Here is a 17,966-nt window from a genome sequence, read left to right as displayed (position 1 = left end):
TAAGAGCGTCGTATCACATTCTGCAGAAATGTTGGACACAGCATGAACTTAAACATTAGGGCCGATCCGGATTGGTCTAGTTTGGTCTGCCGTCTAAACGCGCACGAATGCGATCTGGTCTGGTTCGATGTACATGTAAATATACATTGCAAAACTTACGTCATTCATGACGCTGTGAGCGATGTGATCACGTTTATTATGGAGCACCCTGTACTATGAAAAATATATCAGTATTTTCTGCATCAAACTCATAACACTGAAGAAAGAACACTAACCTGCAAGTAATTTTCAATATTTTCATCATTTTGAATTCTCTCGACCATTCGAGCATGACATCCATATATCTACCACCCATCATGTTTTCGTGGGAGGTCAGATTTCATGTTTTTATGACAACCGTTTGGTCTTTTGTGCAACACTGAAAAATATTTGCGTATAAATTTCGAGGGGTCTCCGGTAGCTTTGTTATGAAATATGCGGCGAATGGGCGTTATTATGCCAGTATGCCAAAATAAACTAAAACAAGGTGTCTTGTCATGTTGGTTTCAAAACATCTTCGTAGAAATACTGTGGAATATTATTTTGTCTGTATCCACATCCGGAGTCATTGTGCCCAGTATTCTGAATATTCCGCTAAAGTTATGATAGCAGATCTTGTGACAGTGATATTAAAGCGGTGTCATAAAAAATGCATATCTTATCAATCTCATGGATCTGACATAACAACATTTTGTCCCGTCCTGGGCCAGCTCTCAAAACAAGTTGTTTTGTCACCAACGGTGGCGTGAACTTAACGTGGCGTTAAGTCTCACGTACTTAATAGAAAAAGATAATGCCAATTTAAGTTAACGCGAGCATTAGTGACAAAATTTGTTTTTTTGACAAGCAGGCCAATGCCTTATAGTAAGATGATAACTGATTTGTCAGCCATGCAGTGGTCAACGCAATCCCCAACTTTTGGTGAATCTCAACTATATTTGACATCATGCACTACCTCATGAGATGATACTTTATACACTCTTAGAAATAAAGGTTTTTGAGCAATTGATGATCGGACATGCCGGATGCGCCTTTTACCTCACCGAACAATGGGAGCAATAATTTGCCGTTAACATGCGCTATGGCATTTTGCCAGTGACCAAACGAGAAACCCTGTCATGTCATTCTTCAAATATTAAACAGGCTCTCTATAAAAATTATCGGCGTTGTCTTGCAACCTTTTTACGACAGGGGACCTCTTAAGGAGATTTCGTTCCGCATTCGTGGGAAATTAGGCGTGAATGATATAAGGATAGCATTGTTTGGTATAAATGGGCCAAGAGATGCTGACAGAAGAGTCTGTCGCCTGGTGTTTCGTGTTGCTACAGTTCATTTAAGGATACGGGACAGTTTCTTATTCTACTCATATCAAAGAAACATTAAAAAGAGTCGATCCAGAGAGGAAGCTCGTTTTTCATGACACCTATCTTTTCAATTCGATAAATCATTTTTCTTTGCCCTTTTTTATGGTAATCTTGGTAGGTCATTGGAAATCCCGAAGTTTTTTTATACAGCAGGTAGAAAAAACATTGCCTTATTGGAAGGGTTTAAAACAACAGTGGCCAGTTAATCTTACCATGATTAACAAAAAGAAGAAGAAATACTTGGCAAAATTGGCGTTTTCGTGCTCGCTATCAGACATGTCAGAGAATGAGAAGTAGTAGATAAAGAAGCCGGTGGAGGTGAGAGGAAAGGGGAATGGCAAAGAGGATGAGGAAAGGGGAAGACTCAGGGAATGGCAATGGGAAAGGGGAAGGATAAATGGAAGCGGAGGGAAGGGGGAAGCTAAGGGGTTTGAGGGGAAGGGAGGGAAAAGTGGAAGAGGGGAGGAGAAAGAAGAAGAAAAAGAAGTGGACGATATGCAAAAACCGAAGGTACATTTCCTTGAAAACATGGTTTGTAGTGAATCTCAACAAAATAACATCAAACAAAAACTTAAAGAAAACTGAATAAAATCACGAGCCAGCGTGTCTGCTATAGCGCCATGCACAGTCTGGACCAATGTTGAATTTGTTAGAACTCGAGTCTGTGGCGACTACTAGAACGCAGCTCCAGTTTCGGGACTTCGCTAAATGTAGTATCGTCGGCCGGGCTCTTTGGCGGCCCCCGGGCACCTGGCGCTGTAGTCTCCTGAAGTACCCTCGGCGGCTTTGTGACAGTCCTCTCGTGATCGCCACTTCGGTGTTGGAAGTGACATTAAAGAAGAATGCACACTCTGCCTCTTTACTCTCAAATTACACGACATGTATTCAAGAGAGTTTACTTGCCAGCAAAAGTCCGATGATTGGCATTCTCGGACAATATTTTGTACTCTTTAGTTTAGAATTTATTTCATTTATATCGTAAATAAAAGTACCGGCACGTCCATTCTGAAGCTGACCACACTAAAATGCACTGGATAATGTACATGCTGGAGTTACGCCAAATTTGTAGGAACATGCACGACATTTACGCTTGCCTCTGTCAAATTCTTCCGATTGTCACCCAAGAAAAGGGATCATTGGTGTCAGTGTTTCGAAATGTATCCCACAACTTAGCTCATGACTTTCTTTAGTGAATAATAGTCCAGAGAAACCAGAGGCAAATTTTTGATTAGCTTTACCGAGAACAATTCAAGCCATTCAATATCAATATTTCAAAAATTGATCAGCTTCTTAGAACACTCCGCAGCGATTCTGATTCAACGAACCTACTTACCGCATGTGTACAGCTAATTTTGATGCTAGATTTCTTGAAATGGTTGTCTGAGTGCTTCTCTGGATGTCTCGATCGAGCTTCCTAGGAATTTGTCACCACACTTATCAAATGAAGTATATTGGAAAATGTTATCAATGATGCATTGGTCCCACTTTGTGTACATTTTTCAATTCTAATATCATCTGCTAGTTCAAGTAGATGATGCATATGGCAACGCATGACAACATTCTGAAATACCTAGGCAGCAACGTAGAGCACGGTTAACATGATCGTGTAATGCACTGTGCCCCGTTTTGGCGGCAACGGCTGTGGTAATGAGGCATATTTACATGCAGAGACAAAACTGTCATTAGAGGTTTTCTACACATATCAAAAGCGAGGTGACTTATTTCCAAATTCATATAGACCCAGGCTGCAGGCAAAAGGGCAATCTTCAACGATGACCCATAGACTGTGGCACAGACTGGCCAGACGCGCCCGTTGTTAAAGAACGGAAGATGATTTAATGATTCTCACGGATATCAACATGGGCGACATGATAAAAAGATTCTTGCGAAAAGTCATCTCTACCGCATGTTCCTAAATAATGGACGGAAGAATTTCGGACATAACTGGCAACACTTGATAATTATATAGCGTTCCTTTAGAAATGACAACAGAGATATGTTTTATCATTATCGTGACACAAATATAAAAATATTTCTATTCTTTTCACAGACTACGTGCATTCAGCCGCCATTGAAAGCGAGAATCTGCAGCGTCATGGTTGGGCGGTCACGTGGTATGCCGCGCAGTAAAATGATATTCATTGTTTGGAGTTTTGTGCGAAATTGGCCGGAAAATATGAAAATATTTCTTGCTTTTGAAGACGGTTAACAATTTGTAAGCGGATGTTTTTTGATTATCAAGAGTCAGAGAGCAATTTAAATTCCATTTATTTGAAAGTAAACTGTGGAATGCACTGAAAAAAATTCTAAGAAATCGAGACGCGTTTTCGGAGGACCGCGGACCCATCTCTTTTTTCGCCTGCCACACAAGAAGACACAATTTATTGAAGTTGTACCATTTTTGAGAAAAAAGCTTTAGCTTAGTTTTTTGGCGACCGGTGCAAAAATATGCAACTCCTGTAGGTTTCAGTTACATCTGCTGAGTTCGAGATGTCGATAGATTTTCAATTTTTTTAAATGGGCATATAGTAGCGCGATATAAAACAAAGATGTCGCCAAATATAGATCAATCCATACTTTTCAATCCAAACATTTCACGGAAGTCCCGTGTGTTTGATTTGTGACACTTATTCCGTCTGGCACGGAAGCAATTTCAAAGCATTCGATAATATATAATCATCGTCAACTAGCCACAATCAAAAATTGGTCTGTCAACATCGAATAAGCATCCTGACAGGCAATTACAGTCCTCCACGACCTACATTGGGCGCCGTGCCACTGTCCTAAAAAGGCGTGACCTCCGCACATACGTCACGCGGCCAACCAATCGCTGTCATCATTTCAATCAACAAATCCGGATGCATTGTCTAACAGAATGCCAAATATGCGCGACATCTTCCGTTAGCAATCGCCGATTCTGTATAAATACGCCGCAACTCCTCCTGGATCATCATAACTTGATTCGTTCTACGAGCAATCGCACGGAGCAACTTCAACATTACTCTAGTTCTACCACACATCCTAACTTTATTCGAGATGACTAGTTACAAGATTGATAACGAATTCTTCGCAAGGTAAGCTAACTCAATGAATTTTTCACATTTGACAGGATATTCGTGCAAATATTTTTTGGCCATATCTGAAAATTTCTAAAGACCTCACCACCTGCAAAGCGCACGTGTTTTCAAAGATACTTGTATTTTTACGCGTCCAATTTTTCACTTGGATTCTTGTCAAATTGTCGGAATTCAATTCCCAAATCACACTGTATTGTATAGGACATCGATGTTGTAAAATGTTTGATAATTTTTTGATGTCAGTTGTTTTCTACGTTGATTTTGTTTTCAAACAAATTGGTTTCCAACGCCATCGGTAGCGGTACACTGTAGATGTACAATGTGCATGTATCGGTGTTGGCTGTTGGCTGTTAATTTAACCATACAATGCACATGCGATCATGATCTCTCACAAGCAAGGTGAAGGTCAGGAAGTATCCACAGTTGTGATATTGCGATCAATTTGTTGCAAATACCGCCTATGGAAATCTTTTGGAACCAACATGTGGGATATTGTACTTCTATTTGCCATTTGTAATCTGGTTGCAAGATGGTGTTCTGGACCGTACTGAAATGTTTGTTTACCTTTATCTTTCCAGGGATGAAATGAACGCCAAAGATGCCCTGTTCTTCAAAGACCAACCAGATGCTGAGTTCTTCCAGAAACAGCCGGTTGGGGGCGATTTCTTCCAGTCCGAACATGATGGCGATTTCTTCCGAGAGGGTGACTTCTTCCGCAGTCAGCCGGAGTCTGATTTCTTCCAAGATAGCAAACCAGACTTCTTCTTCTTCAAGGGGCAAGGACCGGAGTTCTTCAAGCAGCAAGGGCCCGATTTCTTCTTCTTCAACCAGGAAAACTCGGGTGAAAACTTCTTCGAGTCCGATGCTCCAAAAGCCGCTGAAAGCGGGCACTTCTTCAAACGTGGCGACCGTGGCAAAGGAAGCTTTTTCTCTAATGGACTCTTCTTCCAAAAGGAATCCGCAGGCGATTTCTTCTCCGGGGAAACTCCCCGCCCCGAGTTCTTCTTCTTCGAGGAGGGTTCCGACTCGCACACGGGAGAGGAGCCTTTCTTTTCCGGAGAATTCTTTTAGACTTTTTGGACATTCCTGACTATCCCAGACTAGAGTTGCCACCATGGCTACTGGTCCTTCCAGGGCCCCCACCTATGTTCTATGGCGGACATCCTCCATACGAGGAACATCATTTACAAGTTCTCGTATTATCAAGACTTAATATCGAATTTAGTTTTATCTGGACACTGTATTCATCGAAAGGCCATGTCTGTGCTGACCGTGCAGCAAGTTGCGAATGACTCTTTCCAGATGAGCGCATCTTACCTTGGAATGGCCGAACTAGCTCCGCGAAAGAGTTATGGGAGAGATTTCCAATTTTTAGAACTTTTGTCCAAACTGAATCCCTCCAGTATATTTGCATTTCGAAGACTTTTGGCTGTGATTGATGCATTTTGTGATAATCGTGAAGAATTTAAAAGCCATGAATAGAAATATAGAATCCCTGAGGCCAAGACGTCAGGCACAGAATTTATATTCGTGGCTTTCGCAATGTGTATATCTTGTGGTTATATTTATAAAGTAGGTACTTTGAGACTAGAATAGATTATTTAGATCATATCGTCAGAGCGTACTAGAGAATATGGGCAATTTGGTAATGGACATTCCTGAAAACTGAATGATTGAATGCAAATTTACATGTAATCGATGCATTTTCCAGTTTATGTATTTGGAGTATTTATTGACTTAATAAAATTATCATGAATATTTCTGTCTTGTGTTCCTAGAATTGGTTTCGAATTCGTACCAACGGACAGTTTGTCAGTTGAGAATCTATATTTTTCCCACAAAAAAGTCAAGAGTTTCTACAGACATACACCAAAGTCCATTCAAAGAACAATACAGTACGACTTACGCCTCAAGAGGACTGTATTTACCTTCACACCAGTTAAGAGCATTACAAAAAGACAACGACTGAAAACTGCCGGCAAGAGACGAGCAACCAACACAATCCAGGTCATCTCCAAGACTAGAATCAATAGCAGTGTTATTTATTAAACTTATTTGGTGGGAAGTTTTGTCAGTATCAAGACCGATTGTTATGGCAGTCCCGGCCCTCTACAGCCTTTTTCAACGAGAGTGTCCCCGCCGGCCGGAGCCAAACATAACTAAAGCAGTCAGCAAATTAGCATAACATCGGTGCTTGCAGACATAAGTTTTCGGTGAACATAGACCCAATAGCTTTGCCTTGGCGTACCCAGAAGCTATCACAGCCGCAACTTTTGCTTCCTTGCATTTTCTGAGTCTGCCTTCCAATTCTATAGGGCTGTAGATGCAGCCAGCCTGCTGGTGCGACTATACCTCTGGCTTTTTAGGCTTGTTTGTTACCACAGTTTCTACTGGGGCCTCTTGACCACGGTTTCAGCCGCTGCAGGTTTGGCAACAGATTCTGCTTCTGGCTTGGCAACTGCTTCACCATCTGCTTGTTTGGCAACAGTGTCAATTTGGGCCTTCTTAGCAATAGTTTCTACCGATGCCTGTTTGGCAATAGGTTCAACTGGTGCCTGTTTGGCAACAGGTTCAACTGGTGCATCCTTGGCAACATTTTCCGCCGGCACCTGTTTCACCTCAGTTTCCAGTGGCGCCGGTTTGACAACAGTTTCGTGTTCCTGTTTGGCAGCAGCATCCACAGGCGTCTCTTTAACCACCGTCTTCACTGGCGCCTCCTTGACAACCGTTTTAACCGGCACTGGTTTCACCACAGTTTTTTTCGGGGGCGGCGGTGGGGGCTCCTTAATCCCCTTACGCTTGTTCTTGAGCGCAAGCATCTTCCTTTTTATCATCCCTGTCATGTAGTAAGGAATTACCTTAAGCATCTTACAGCCTTCCCGGGTTATTTTTATGGCGCTATTCCACGCCGACGGCGCTAAAGTCAGTGGTGTATTAGACTTGTTTTGTTTACAGTATCGCTCAACTTCCAAGTTCAACTTATCAAATTGTCTAACTTCTTCAAGGAATCCCTTTCCTTCTGCATGAACCTTTTTATGGAAAGTCCTATTGAAGTGATCGTAGAGTAAATAATCCGCCGCGCTCCATTTCTGGTGTTTTTCTTTCAGTGCTGCCTCCTGGTGGTTAAGTTTGTACTTCTTGCTGTTGATCGGCATTGTGATGACGTCGGACATATCCCAGCACATGAGTCGGCGCAAGAGCACAATGGACTGACTGAACTGTTCCTTCATCATCACCAAATCGACACTCTCATCTAAGAATTTAATATACTCTCGAATCTTCCCTTCATCATTGTAATAAGACTCCGGAAGACCCATTTCAGAGGACAGGAAGTTATGCGTCACGGATTTATAACCCAATCGCTTCCCTCCTAACGCGAAGAGTAACCTTTTCTCATATTTTTTCGGATTGTTTAAAAATTCCGTCACAGTATCCTTCGTCTTGAACTTAATCTGTTTTAACTCCCTGAAGAAGTTCATGGATGATTTGAATTGTGCCCAAGGTTCGCGCAATATTCCCACGATTTTTGTGTCTTTCGGCATGACCTTCGCCACATTTTCCTTATTGTAGATGATGTGGTAGGCGATGAGATTAATCGGCTGGTCCTCCTGAATGTTCAAGACATGAGTCGGCTGGAACGAGTTGGGCCAGCCGATATGGCCATTGTCCAACTTGGGCAGCGCGAAATTCAGATCTTTTCTTAGTCCGTATCGTACCAAAATGTTCGCCACAGAACTCGAGGCACATTTATGCACTTTGAGAAAGGCTATATTGTCTATAGGTTTCGTACATGTTCCGATTGAGATGCGATGTTTGTCCAGGGTACCCGATCCAGGTTGTTTCTGTCCAGAGTCTGGCACGATGCTTGGTTGACTGAAGTTCCGAGCCATCAGGGGGGTGCCGATCTTTGCTGGAAGAGCATTGCCGGAAAGTACTTGATTTGCGAAGTATGCAGCGGGCGGACTGGCTTGTCTGAGGTAGACCTTTGTAAACCTAAATGAGAACCAAAACATCATCATTAAGAAAGACAAATACGTGTAGCTGCACACTGCACTACTTCACTGCATTTCACGGCACTGCATTTCCATGATCAAAAGTTCGAAAACCGGGAGAAGGATTACCCTGCAAGCTCAACTATAAAACCTGATAGGGTCCAGAACATATTTTAAAAGAGAACTTACCCCGATATGGGATTTGCCTTGAGGATGTTAAGAGCGGCAATGAAGAACCCGATGAAGAGTAGAACAATCCAGATGACATTAGCCCGGCATCGCCTTCCCGGGTATCCCAGGCAGATCTGGTTTGCAAGGCGCTTGGCACTGAAACGAGAAAGGGTTATGGTATAGTTAAGAACTCTTGCAATAGTAGTACGGTAGGGCTGGTGTTGACCAGGTTCACTGGTACGGGCCTGTGTACCAACCATCCTCGACAGTAAACCTCATCTGCAGACTGCGATATTGCAATGCGTTCAACCATTGTTGAAAGTTGAAACCCTCGCTAGTAAGGTGTGAACATGGCAGGGTGGATCTCGGGGGGGGGGGTCACGTGTATTTTCATTGTATGTATTATATCATACGTGCCATACAATGTAAATGGTGTATGTGTGAATAATGTGTGTCAATTAAGGGTCAATTATCGCTGTGCTTTCACTGCACCCTCGATGTATAAAATGTGATGGATGAGGTTGATCACTAATAAATCTCGAAATCAGTGAGTCGTGTTTTGAAAGCAAGAAGCTGATTCTTTGGTCCAAGATCAAGACTTCACGGACTTGGGTCTGTTGGCCTTATCGGACATGTCGAAGCCACGATCTGGGGCCACGAAATTTGGATCACGAGTGCATTGTGCCTCACTGAAATGCTGTTCTGTATTCTAGTATTTTTTTGTATACATGTACATGTATATGCATATTCCCGAGAAAAATATTTCACCATGGTTATTGACAAACCTGTTATTTCCTATAACGAGAGGGTAATACAATATTTATTTTCACCAAACGACATTATACTACCATCGCAAACCTCAGAATAATTGCGAAATTACGTCAGAACAAAGAGCTACGTCAGAATATGCCATCCGCTACAGTGCGGACGATTCTGGATTCCGTGCGAATGAACATGATGATATTATAGACCTCCTAATTATAAATATTTGCATACAATCCAGAATGTATTGTAGTATTCATTATTTTCTAAATAAAAAAATATACATGCATAAAATACATTATTTTAAAAATTGACCAGAAGATGAAATCCATTTCCAAAGCGCCTCTTAAAGCGTTTTCATTTACAAGGATGTAAACCTTACCAGCTGTTTAATACTTTTTTAAGTAGTCCTAGTTATTGGACGATTTCAACTTCTGGTCAAAATGACAGTACCTATGGTCAACCCTTAACAGTGTGTAAGCTGAGGGTGAGTTTGTGGGTCATGTGGGGGTTTATTTCTGTTAGTTGTTATCGTCAAATCCATGTAATGAACCCGGCGTTTTCTACGGTAATTACATGTACAATGCCACAACTGGCCATGGTCTCCGTCGGTGATAAATGAAATAAAAATGATATCTACAATAACTGTGGCATCATCAAAATAAAATTTCATGGAAAATCGATGGCCGACAAGTAATTTGACAATAGGATAACGCAACGTCACCCAAAGCAGACCACCATGGCTCTACGAACTCCAAAAGCCTTTAGATTTCCTCACCTCATATCTCCGCGAGATTTTACTGCATTTTCTCCATGGACTACCCGGGTATCCTGGTCATTTTTGCGTTGCCTCTGTAAAAGTTTCACCGACAAACCCTTCGAACTCGCACTTCGGCCCTTTTCGTGTTTAATCATAGGGTATGTTACTGGTATATCGGCCCGTACATGTAAAACTTCACAAGTCGATAGTAAGGTATTAGTGAGTTCTTAGTTATGGTGCGCCATTGTATATCGCATATTGATCTCCAATGTAGTGTTACATAATCCCTAAGTCAACGCAAACCCGCAAATGCCATTTGACAGAGAGCGTCACCACTAGTTACGTGCTCTGTTTTGTCAAGGGTTTAAGGGGCTGGTGAGGTTTGTCTTCAAATCAAAATAATATACCTCGTTCCAGGTTGTGTTTTTCTTCGTCGACGGGGTGTTCGGGGCCCGTTTGGTGCTGTTAAAAAAGGCAGTTTTAAAAAACGGTCCATGTGGGGTAACGCGCTGGGACAAAATGTGTTTTTGTAAAATTTGGAGAAAAGTTTGCATTGGCGGGGAATCGAACCCCGGTCTCCCGCGTGGCAGGCGAGAATTCTACCACTGAACCACCAATGCCTCTTGAATAAGTTGGGAAAGTTGGGGCGCTCTAATTTTGCCAAATTGACCAAACATCCACAACGCAACTTTTATTGGTTGAGTTTGTGTCCGACGAGTTCTTGCTGGCGTCGCACAAGATGATCTCTACCGTGGTCAAGTGACCTCCTAGCTCTGGACACGAATACGTCAAGCATTGGACCATGTATCTCCAATGCATGTACAGCCATATCCTGACAATATCAGGCCATTTCACTGGATACATACTTTCTCCCTCAATGGAGAATTCGTGTTGTAGGCCCTGTTTACAAGAGGATGGTACAGCCATACATGAAGCGTGGTATAAAACAATGTTTTTCGCAGTCTTAGAAGTAAAAGCATTCTCCAGCGTTAATGCACACATGTACATGTACGCAGAATCTATCGCCATATAAAGGAACTATATTGCAAGTTATTTTATATACTTTTTATTCAATATACGTCTTATTTGCAAATATATACAATTAGCACAAAGTGTCCCAAAATAAGTCTATTGGAAAAAATTGTATCAAGAAAAAAAAAAGTGGATGGCATCGGATCTTCGAATAGCCAAAGCAATTCGAGAGAGGATGAATCCGTTGTTTGGTATTGACCAAAATACAATATGATTCCGTTCACACTACAGACAGCTTGGAGAATCCAAAGGACAGAAAGCAATGATATTTTTTTTAATTTGAAGAAAAAACCTTTGCATTGGCGGGGAATCGAACCCCGGTCTCCCGCGTGGCAGGCGAGAATTCTACCACTGAACCACCAATGCTTGCTGATCACCAGCGGAAATTTGGACTTGTACAACCGGACAATTACACCGTGTGTCTTAATGGTTTCCATTCATAGCGGACTTTATTGTAACACAATACGCAATTATAGTTTCACTAATAAAATTAATTAGACGCAGGCATTGTGTATGACGAGTTCTTGCTGGCGTCGCACAAGATGATCTCTACCGTAGTGAAGTGACCTCCTAGCTCTAGACACGAATACGTCAAGCATTGGACCATGTATCTCCAATGCATGTACAGCAACATCCTGACAATATCAGGCCATTTCACTGGATACATACTTACTCCCTCAATGGAGAATTCGTGTTGTAGGCCCTGTTTACAAGAGGATGGTACAGCCATACATGAAGCATGGTATAAAACAATGTTTTTTGCAGTCTTAAAAGAAAAAGCATTCTCCAGCGTTAATGCACACATGTACATGTACGCAGAATCTATCGCCATATAAAGGAACTATATTGCAAGTTATTTTATATACTTTTTATTCAATATACGTCTTATTTGCAAATATATACAATTAGCACAAAGTATCCCAAAATAAGTCTATTGGAAAAAATTGTATCAAGAAAAAAAAAAGTGGATGGCATCGGATCTTCGAATAGCCAAAGCAATTCGAGAGAGGATGAATCCGTTGTTTGGTATTGACCAAAATACAATATGATTCCGTTCACACTACAGACAGCTTGGAGAATCCAAAGGACAAAAAGCAATGATATTTTTTTGAAATTTGAAGAAAAAACCTTTGCATTGGCGGGGAATCGAACCCCGGTCTCCCGCGTGGCAGGCGAGAATTCTACCACTGAACCACCAATGCTTGCTGATCACCAGCGGAAATTTGGACATGTACAACCGGACAATTACACCGTGTGTCTTCATGGTTTCCATTCATAGCGGACTTTATTGTAACACAATACATTCATTGTAATTATAGTTTCACTTATAAACTAATTAGACGCAGGCATTGTGTCCGACCAGTTCTTGCTTGCGTCGCACAAGATGATCTCTACCGTGGTCAAGTGACCTCCTAGCTCTAGACACGAATACGTCAAGCATTGGACCATGTATCTCCAATGCATGTACAGCAACATCCTGACAATATCAGGCCATTTCAATGGATACATACTTACTCCCTCAATGGAGAATTCGTGTTGTAGGCCCTGTTTACAAGAGGATGGTACAGCCATACATGAAGCATGGTATAAAACAATGTTTTTCGCAGTCTTAAAAGTAAAATGCGAATTCTCCAGCGTTAATGCACACGTGTACATGTACGCAGAATCTATCGCCATATAAAGGAACTATATTGCAAGTTATTTTATATACTTTTTATTCAACATACGTCTTATTTGCAAATATATACAATTAGCACAAAGTATCCCAAAATAAGTCTATTGGAAAAAATTGTATCAAGAAAAAAAAAGTAGATGGCATCGGATCCTTGGAGAATCCAAAGCAATGATATTTTTTTGAAATTTGAAGAAAAAACCTTTGCATTGACGGGGAATCGAACCCCGGTCTCCCGCGTGGCAGGCGAGAATTCTACCACTGAACCACCAATGCTTGCTGATCAACAGCGGAAATTTGGACTTGTACAACCGGACAATTACACCGTGTGTCTTAATGGTTTCCATTCATAGCGGACTTTATTGTAACACAATACGCAATTATAGTTTCACTAATAAAATTAATTAGACGCGGGCATTGTGTATGACGAGTTCTTGCTGGCGTCGCACAAGATGATCTCTACCGTAGTGAAGTGACCTCCTAGCTCTAGACACGAATACGTCAAGCATTGGACCATGTATCTCCAATGCATGTACAGCAACATCCTGACAATATCAGGCCATTTCACTGGATACATACTTACTCCCTCAATGGAGAATTCGTGTTGTAGGCCCTGTTTACAAGAGGATGGTACAGCCATACATGAAGCATGGTATAAAACAATGTTTTTTGCAGTCTTAAAAGAAAAAGCATTCTCCAGCGTTAATGCACACATGTACATGTACGCAGAATCTATCGCCATATAAAGGAACTATATTGCAAGTTATTTTATATACTTTTTATTCAATATACGTCTTATTTGCAAATATATACAATTAGCACAAAGTATCCCAAAATAAGTCTATTGGAAAAAATTGTATCAAGAAAAAAAAAAGTGGATGGCATCGGATCTTCGAATAGCCAAAGCAATTCGAGAGAGGATGAATCCGTTGTTTGGTATTGACCAAAATACAATATGATTCCGTTCACACTACAGACAGCTTGGAGAATCCAAAGGACAAAAAGCAATGATATTTTTTTGAAATTTGAAGAAAAAACCGTTGCATTGGCGGGGAATCGAACCCCGGTCTCCCGCGTGGCAGGCGAGAATTCTACCACTGAACCACCAATGCTCGCTGATCACCAGCGGAAATTTGGACATGTACAACCAGACAATTACACCGTGTGTCTTAATGGTTTCCATTCATAGCGGACTTTATTGTAACACAATACATTCATTGTAATTACAGTTCAACCACAATTCTACATAGTTTCACGTTAAATAGGCTATTTGAGCACATGTTTCAGATAGTCCATTTGGGCACACTTTAAGATAGTCCATTTCAAAATGTTATAACGTTATCGAATCGCAACCTCACTATTAGCACAAACAATCCACACCGCAAGTCAATTGGAATGCAGGAACAATGCGAATCGGATTGGTCGAGATTTAACTCTTGGTGAAGAAGTCGTACTCTTGATGCTGGGACAGGAAATGACGTTTCATGTTCCCGGACTGCGTAAACCCGACCCCGCAGACTGCGCATGTGTACGGCCGCTCGCCCGTGTGCGTTCGCTGGTGCTTAGTGAAGGTGGAGAAGTCTCGGAAGGAACGCTGGCAGTACTGACACTCGTATGGCTTGTCTCCCGTATGGATACGCATGTGGACGGTCAGGGTCGATTTAGCGCTGAATAGCTTCTGGCAGATATGGCATTCGAACGGCGACTCTCGAGCAGTGTGCGTCATCAGGTGGCGCTTGAGGTCTTTCTTGGAGGCGACTTTGGTGGTACAACCGGGGACAGAGCAGGCTAGTGGTTTCTTGGCGGCAGGTCGTGCGATGTCGTCGGAATCGGGCTGCTTCCTCTTTCTACCTCGGGTCGTCTTCTGTCTGGCTAACTGGGTGACGGTCTGGAATAGCTCTTGGAGGGACTCGTGTGGCGTAGACTTGGCAGGCTGTTGGACTTCACACGGCTCCAACGGGCTATAATCGTCGGACCAGGTCGATGGTGTGGCATTGTTCAGGCTTGGCAGCTTGTCGGGCGTGTCTTCGTAATTGTACTCTCGAAGCTCGTCTCTGCCGGAAAAGAAGTCGTTGGCAAGGTTCATCGGTGGACGGAACTGGGACGTGAAGTTGGCATAGCTGGAGTTCTCAGGACGGCTCGGTGAGGGATGGAAGACGTTGGTTCTGTCAGTACGCTGCGGCATGTAGTGGATAGTGTTCGGTGTGGGCTTTTCTTCAGCATGGGTTCTGTAGGAGTTTTGCGGTGGTGGCTGGAGGATGGTGTACATGGACTGGAACTGGCTCGTCTGGTAGGCGGGTGGCGTGGACTCTTTGCTGGCGAAGGACACACTGGAGAGACTGTTAAAGGATTGGTTCGACGTCTGGTTGGCGGAGGAATCGACTGGCGTTGACTGGTTAGCGTAGGACGTACTGTAGCGGGACCAATCATTCCAAATGGCGCTCTGGGCGGGGTACGTTGGCTGCGGTCGGTATACGTGGTTGTACTGGACTGGTGAGACGTAATCATTGGTAACCGGATGGAAGTTCGGAGATGATATCGTGGACTGGTAGCTATTCTGATCATCGAAAACGGTTTGGTTGGAGCGATACATCTTGGCCAGGACGTTGGCTATGTCGATGATTAGGTCATCATTTCTGAAAGGATAAAAAGGAACGTGTATATGTAAAATACGTATGCAAAACATGTATACGTATGCAAAACATGAATAAATGACGCGTCATCGTCTTATTTTTTCGTCAATTACACCCGGGCTTATTTGGCTTCCGAAAATTATATTTAAAAAAATATTTACCTAGTATCTTGTTCCATATCGGAGGACCCCTCGGCACTGGTGTTCGACTCGGGTTTGATGTAGGCGCACTCTAGCTTCGCTGTTTCATCGGTGAACTCACTGAGGAAGCTCGCACAAGAAGAGAGGCTGGAAAGCTCGAAACTGTCAGAAAACATCTGAAAAGACAAGATAAGGAGCAAAGTTAGAGAAAAACAATTATAAAAAACCTTTCTTAGTCGATTAATCAAAACATTGCGCTATTTCATTTCAGATTATTGAAAAATCGCAGTCAATGTCTTTGTAAGGAAGAATATATATCTTGTACAATGCAAGAGACAGTTTCTTAACCAGTCGCTGTTGTCAGATAAACCTGGCGGGCACCTGTACAAGTACCTTTTCGTCGAAAAATTGAATTTTCAAGAAGGTTGATTGTTGTCTGGCAAAAATCTCTGTGCGTAGTAGTCAGTAAGTTGCAGTCAGTAATCGTAAGATGATGATGATATGATTACTGATTAGAACTCACCTCCTTTTATACCAAACTCCTAAAAATTACTAACAGTAGCCAACCAATCAAAAACATGACTAAATTACTGTCCGAAAAAACTGACATTTTGAGTAGGCAATTTATGATGATTGGCAATTACCGTTTGATAGTCCGCGCCCGTGCGCTCGCATTCTGATTGTGTTGCCGCTTGCCTCTGGTCACGATTAGCGCCACCGAATCTGATTGGTCACTGGCTGGATTGACGTCAATGCTGGCTTCGCGTTGATTGGTCGTGTGGTGAAGCTCTGCAGCGAATGGACCTCGTTGATGCGAATGGTGCGCTGTGCGATCCATGGTTAATCTTGAAATCTTAGAAACTGAGCAAAAAATCAATATCAAAACACAAATTATTTTGTGTGTCCAGCAAACATTTTAACTATCATAATTGTCGCCTCCCATTAATTGTTGTTATGAGGACGAGGTCACGGCCAGAAGGACGGGATTGTTTTGGTATCAAATCTTGCACGAAGATGTCACCAGAACATCGGAGCTCATCGTAAGACTTGCGAAACATGCCCAAACCATGTTAACAAAGTTATCTTCTTTAATGAAATTATCGCTAATCGTAAAACTAGAGGCAAACGTTTGTAGCTTATATGTATATGATTCCTTTGAGGTCATGGCCGTCCATAGCTCAGACATTGAAGGGCATGATAGAATCCATTGTTCCATGGACATTCTATCCTAGGACATTTCCAACTTCAACACCGGTTCAATGTAATTTCATCCCTATTATTATTCATTGTTAGATCATTTCACACCAATCAAACCGAGCTTGGCTATCCTTTGAAAAAAGGCCGCCATCAATGCGCGATTCGTTATTACTCTTAATTGCAGCAATCGTCGTAGACCAATTAGGATTCTTCCCTTTAAAAAATATATAGCATCAATTGCACAAGCGTTTGAAATCTTTATGACTAATTAACATTACCGCACCCCCGCCATGAAGTGGACCTGTCTTCTGCTAATTACCGTTGTCCCTAATTATCTTAGACATAATTAGACACTCGAGGAAAATGGATTGGAACAACTGTACTGAATAACCCAAATAACTTTTTGTTAATACATTTCTTTTTCCCTATAACATGCATAGTGCATATTCATTCCCCAGCCAAATTCAGAAACATCTTCTGTAGATGTAGCAGTGAACAGCGTGGGCTTTTCTTGGGCATTTCAGATGGCGGGGGCTCGAGCCCACGACCTTCCAACACTTGTCAAAGGCTGTTCCATTGTGCCTCCGCAGTCCCGGTCAATGTAGCCTAGCCATTTCCGCTCGGGTTATTATAGCAAATTTAAAAGCAATTATAACATTTGTTTTGAAACTAAAATGGAAATACACATGATCTATAAATATCCATCCATTGATCCAATGGTTACCAAGACAACCTCCAAATTCACCTCCGGCAAGACTGATTTTGTTAAAGACCTATAAATCCAACGTTGAATAGACTAAAGTAAGCCTTTTATGTCTCAAACTACGCTTATCGAATTCAATCATGATATATCACGCAAACCGTACGTTTTATTGAGCTGATGGATACCGTAAATGTGATAGGTAGGTCTGTCGTTTGTGATCCACTATTATTGCGTGTTTGAATTTTTGGTGTTAAAGTGAGACAATTGCCATGTGGCTGTGAGTAAGTTCAAGAAGTCGTCGGTAGATGTCGGGCTCGACTATCTCACAGTACACCTGCACTGTATGCACGGAATTCGCACATCGTTTACGCACTTCCGGTTTCACATTGACCCGATGCTTGTTGTAACGGTCTTGCGTTGTTAC

At 42.1% G+C, this 17,966-nt stretch overlaps 2 protein-coding genes and 5 non-coding genes across 7 annotated transcripts; 1 reads left to right on the top strand and 6 right to left on the bottom strand.

Moving 5' to 3' along the window:
• The first annotated feature begins 4,376 nt into the window (after positions 1-4,376).
• Positions 4,377-6,238, top strand: LOC135500502 (uncharacterized). Its single transcript, XM_064792023.1, has 2 exons — positions 4,377-4,477; positions 5,059-6,238. The coding sequence occupies exons 1-2, from the start codon at positions 4,440-4,442 to the stop codon at positions 5,549-5,551; spliced, it is 531 nt and encodes a 176-aa protein (XP_064648093.1). The 5' UTR covers positions 4,377-4,439; the 3' UTR covers positions 5,552-6,238.
• Positions 6,239-10,714: 4,476 nt separating this feature from the next.
• Positions 10,715-10,785, bottom strand: Trnag-gcc (transfer RNA glycine (anticodon GCC)). The gene has a single exon. It is a non-coding gene; the product is annotated as a tRNA-Gly (tRNA).
• Positions 10,786-11,492: 707 nt separating this feature from the next.
• Positions 11,493-11,563, bottom strand: Trnag-gcc (transfer RNA glycine (anticodon GCC)). Its single transcript has one exon. It is a non-coding gene; the product is annotated as a tRNA-Gly (tRNA).
• A 765-nt stretch (positions 11,564-12,328) lies between these two features.
• Trnag-gcc (transfer RNA glycine (anticodon GCC)) lies at positions 12,329-12,399 on the bottom strand. The gene has a single exon. It is a non-coding gene; the product is annotated as a tRNA-Gly (tRNA).
• A 675-nt stretch (positions 12,400-13,074) lies between these two features.
• Positions 13,075-13,145, bottom strand: Trnag-gcc (transfer RNA glycine (anticodon GCC)). The gene has a single exon. It is a non-coding gene; the product is annotated as a tRNA-Gly (tRNA).
• A 765-nt stretch (positions 13,146-13,910) lies between these two features.
• On the bottom strand, positions 13,911-13,981 carry Trnag-gcc (transfer RNA glycine (anticodon GCC)). Its single transcript has one exon. It is a non-coding gene; the product is annotated as a tRNA-Gly (tRNA).
• A 317-nt stretch (positions 13,982-14,298) lies between these two features.
• Positions 14,299-15,138, bottom strand: LOC135500792 (zinc finger protein 135-like). Its single transcript, XM_064792444.1, has one exon. The coding sequence runs from the start codon at positions 15,136-15,138 to the stop codon at positions 14,299-14,301; it is 840 nt and encodes a 279-aa protein (XP_064648514.1).
• Between the last annotated feature and the right edge of the window lie 2,828 nt (positions 15,139-17,966).

The sequence above is a fragment of the Lineus longissimus genome, chromosome 16 (genome assembly GCF_910592395.1).
Source record: "Lineus longissimus chromosome 16, tnLinLong1.2, whole genome shotgun sequence".
NCBI lineage: Eukaryota > Metazoa > Nemertea > Pilidiophora > Heteronemertea > Lineidae > Lineus > Lineus longissimus.
This window is presented reverse-complemented; position numbering and strand designations above follow the sequence as displayed.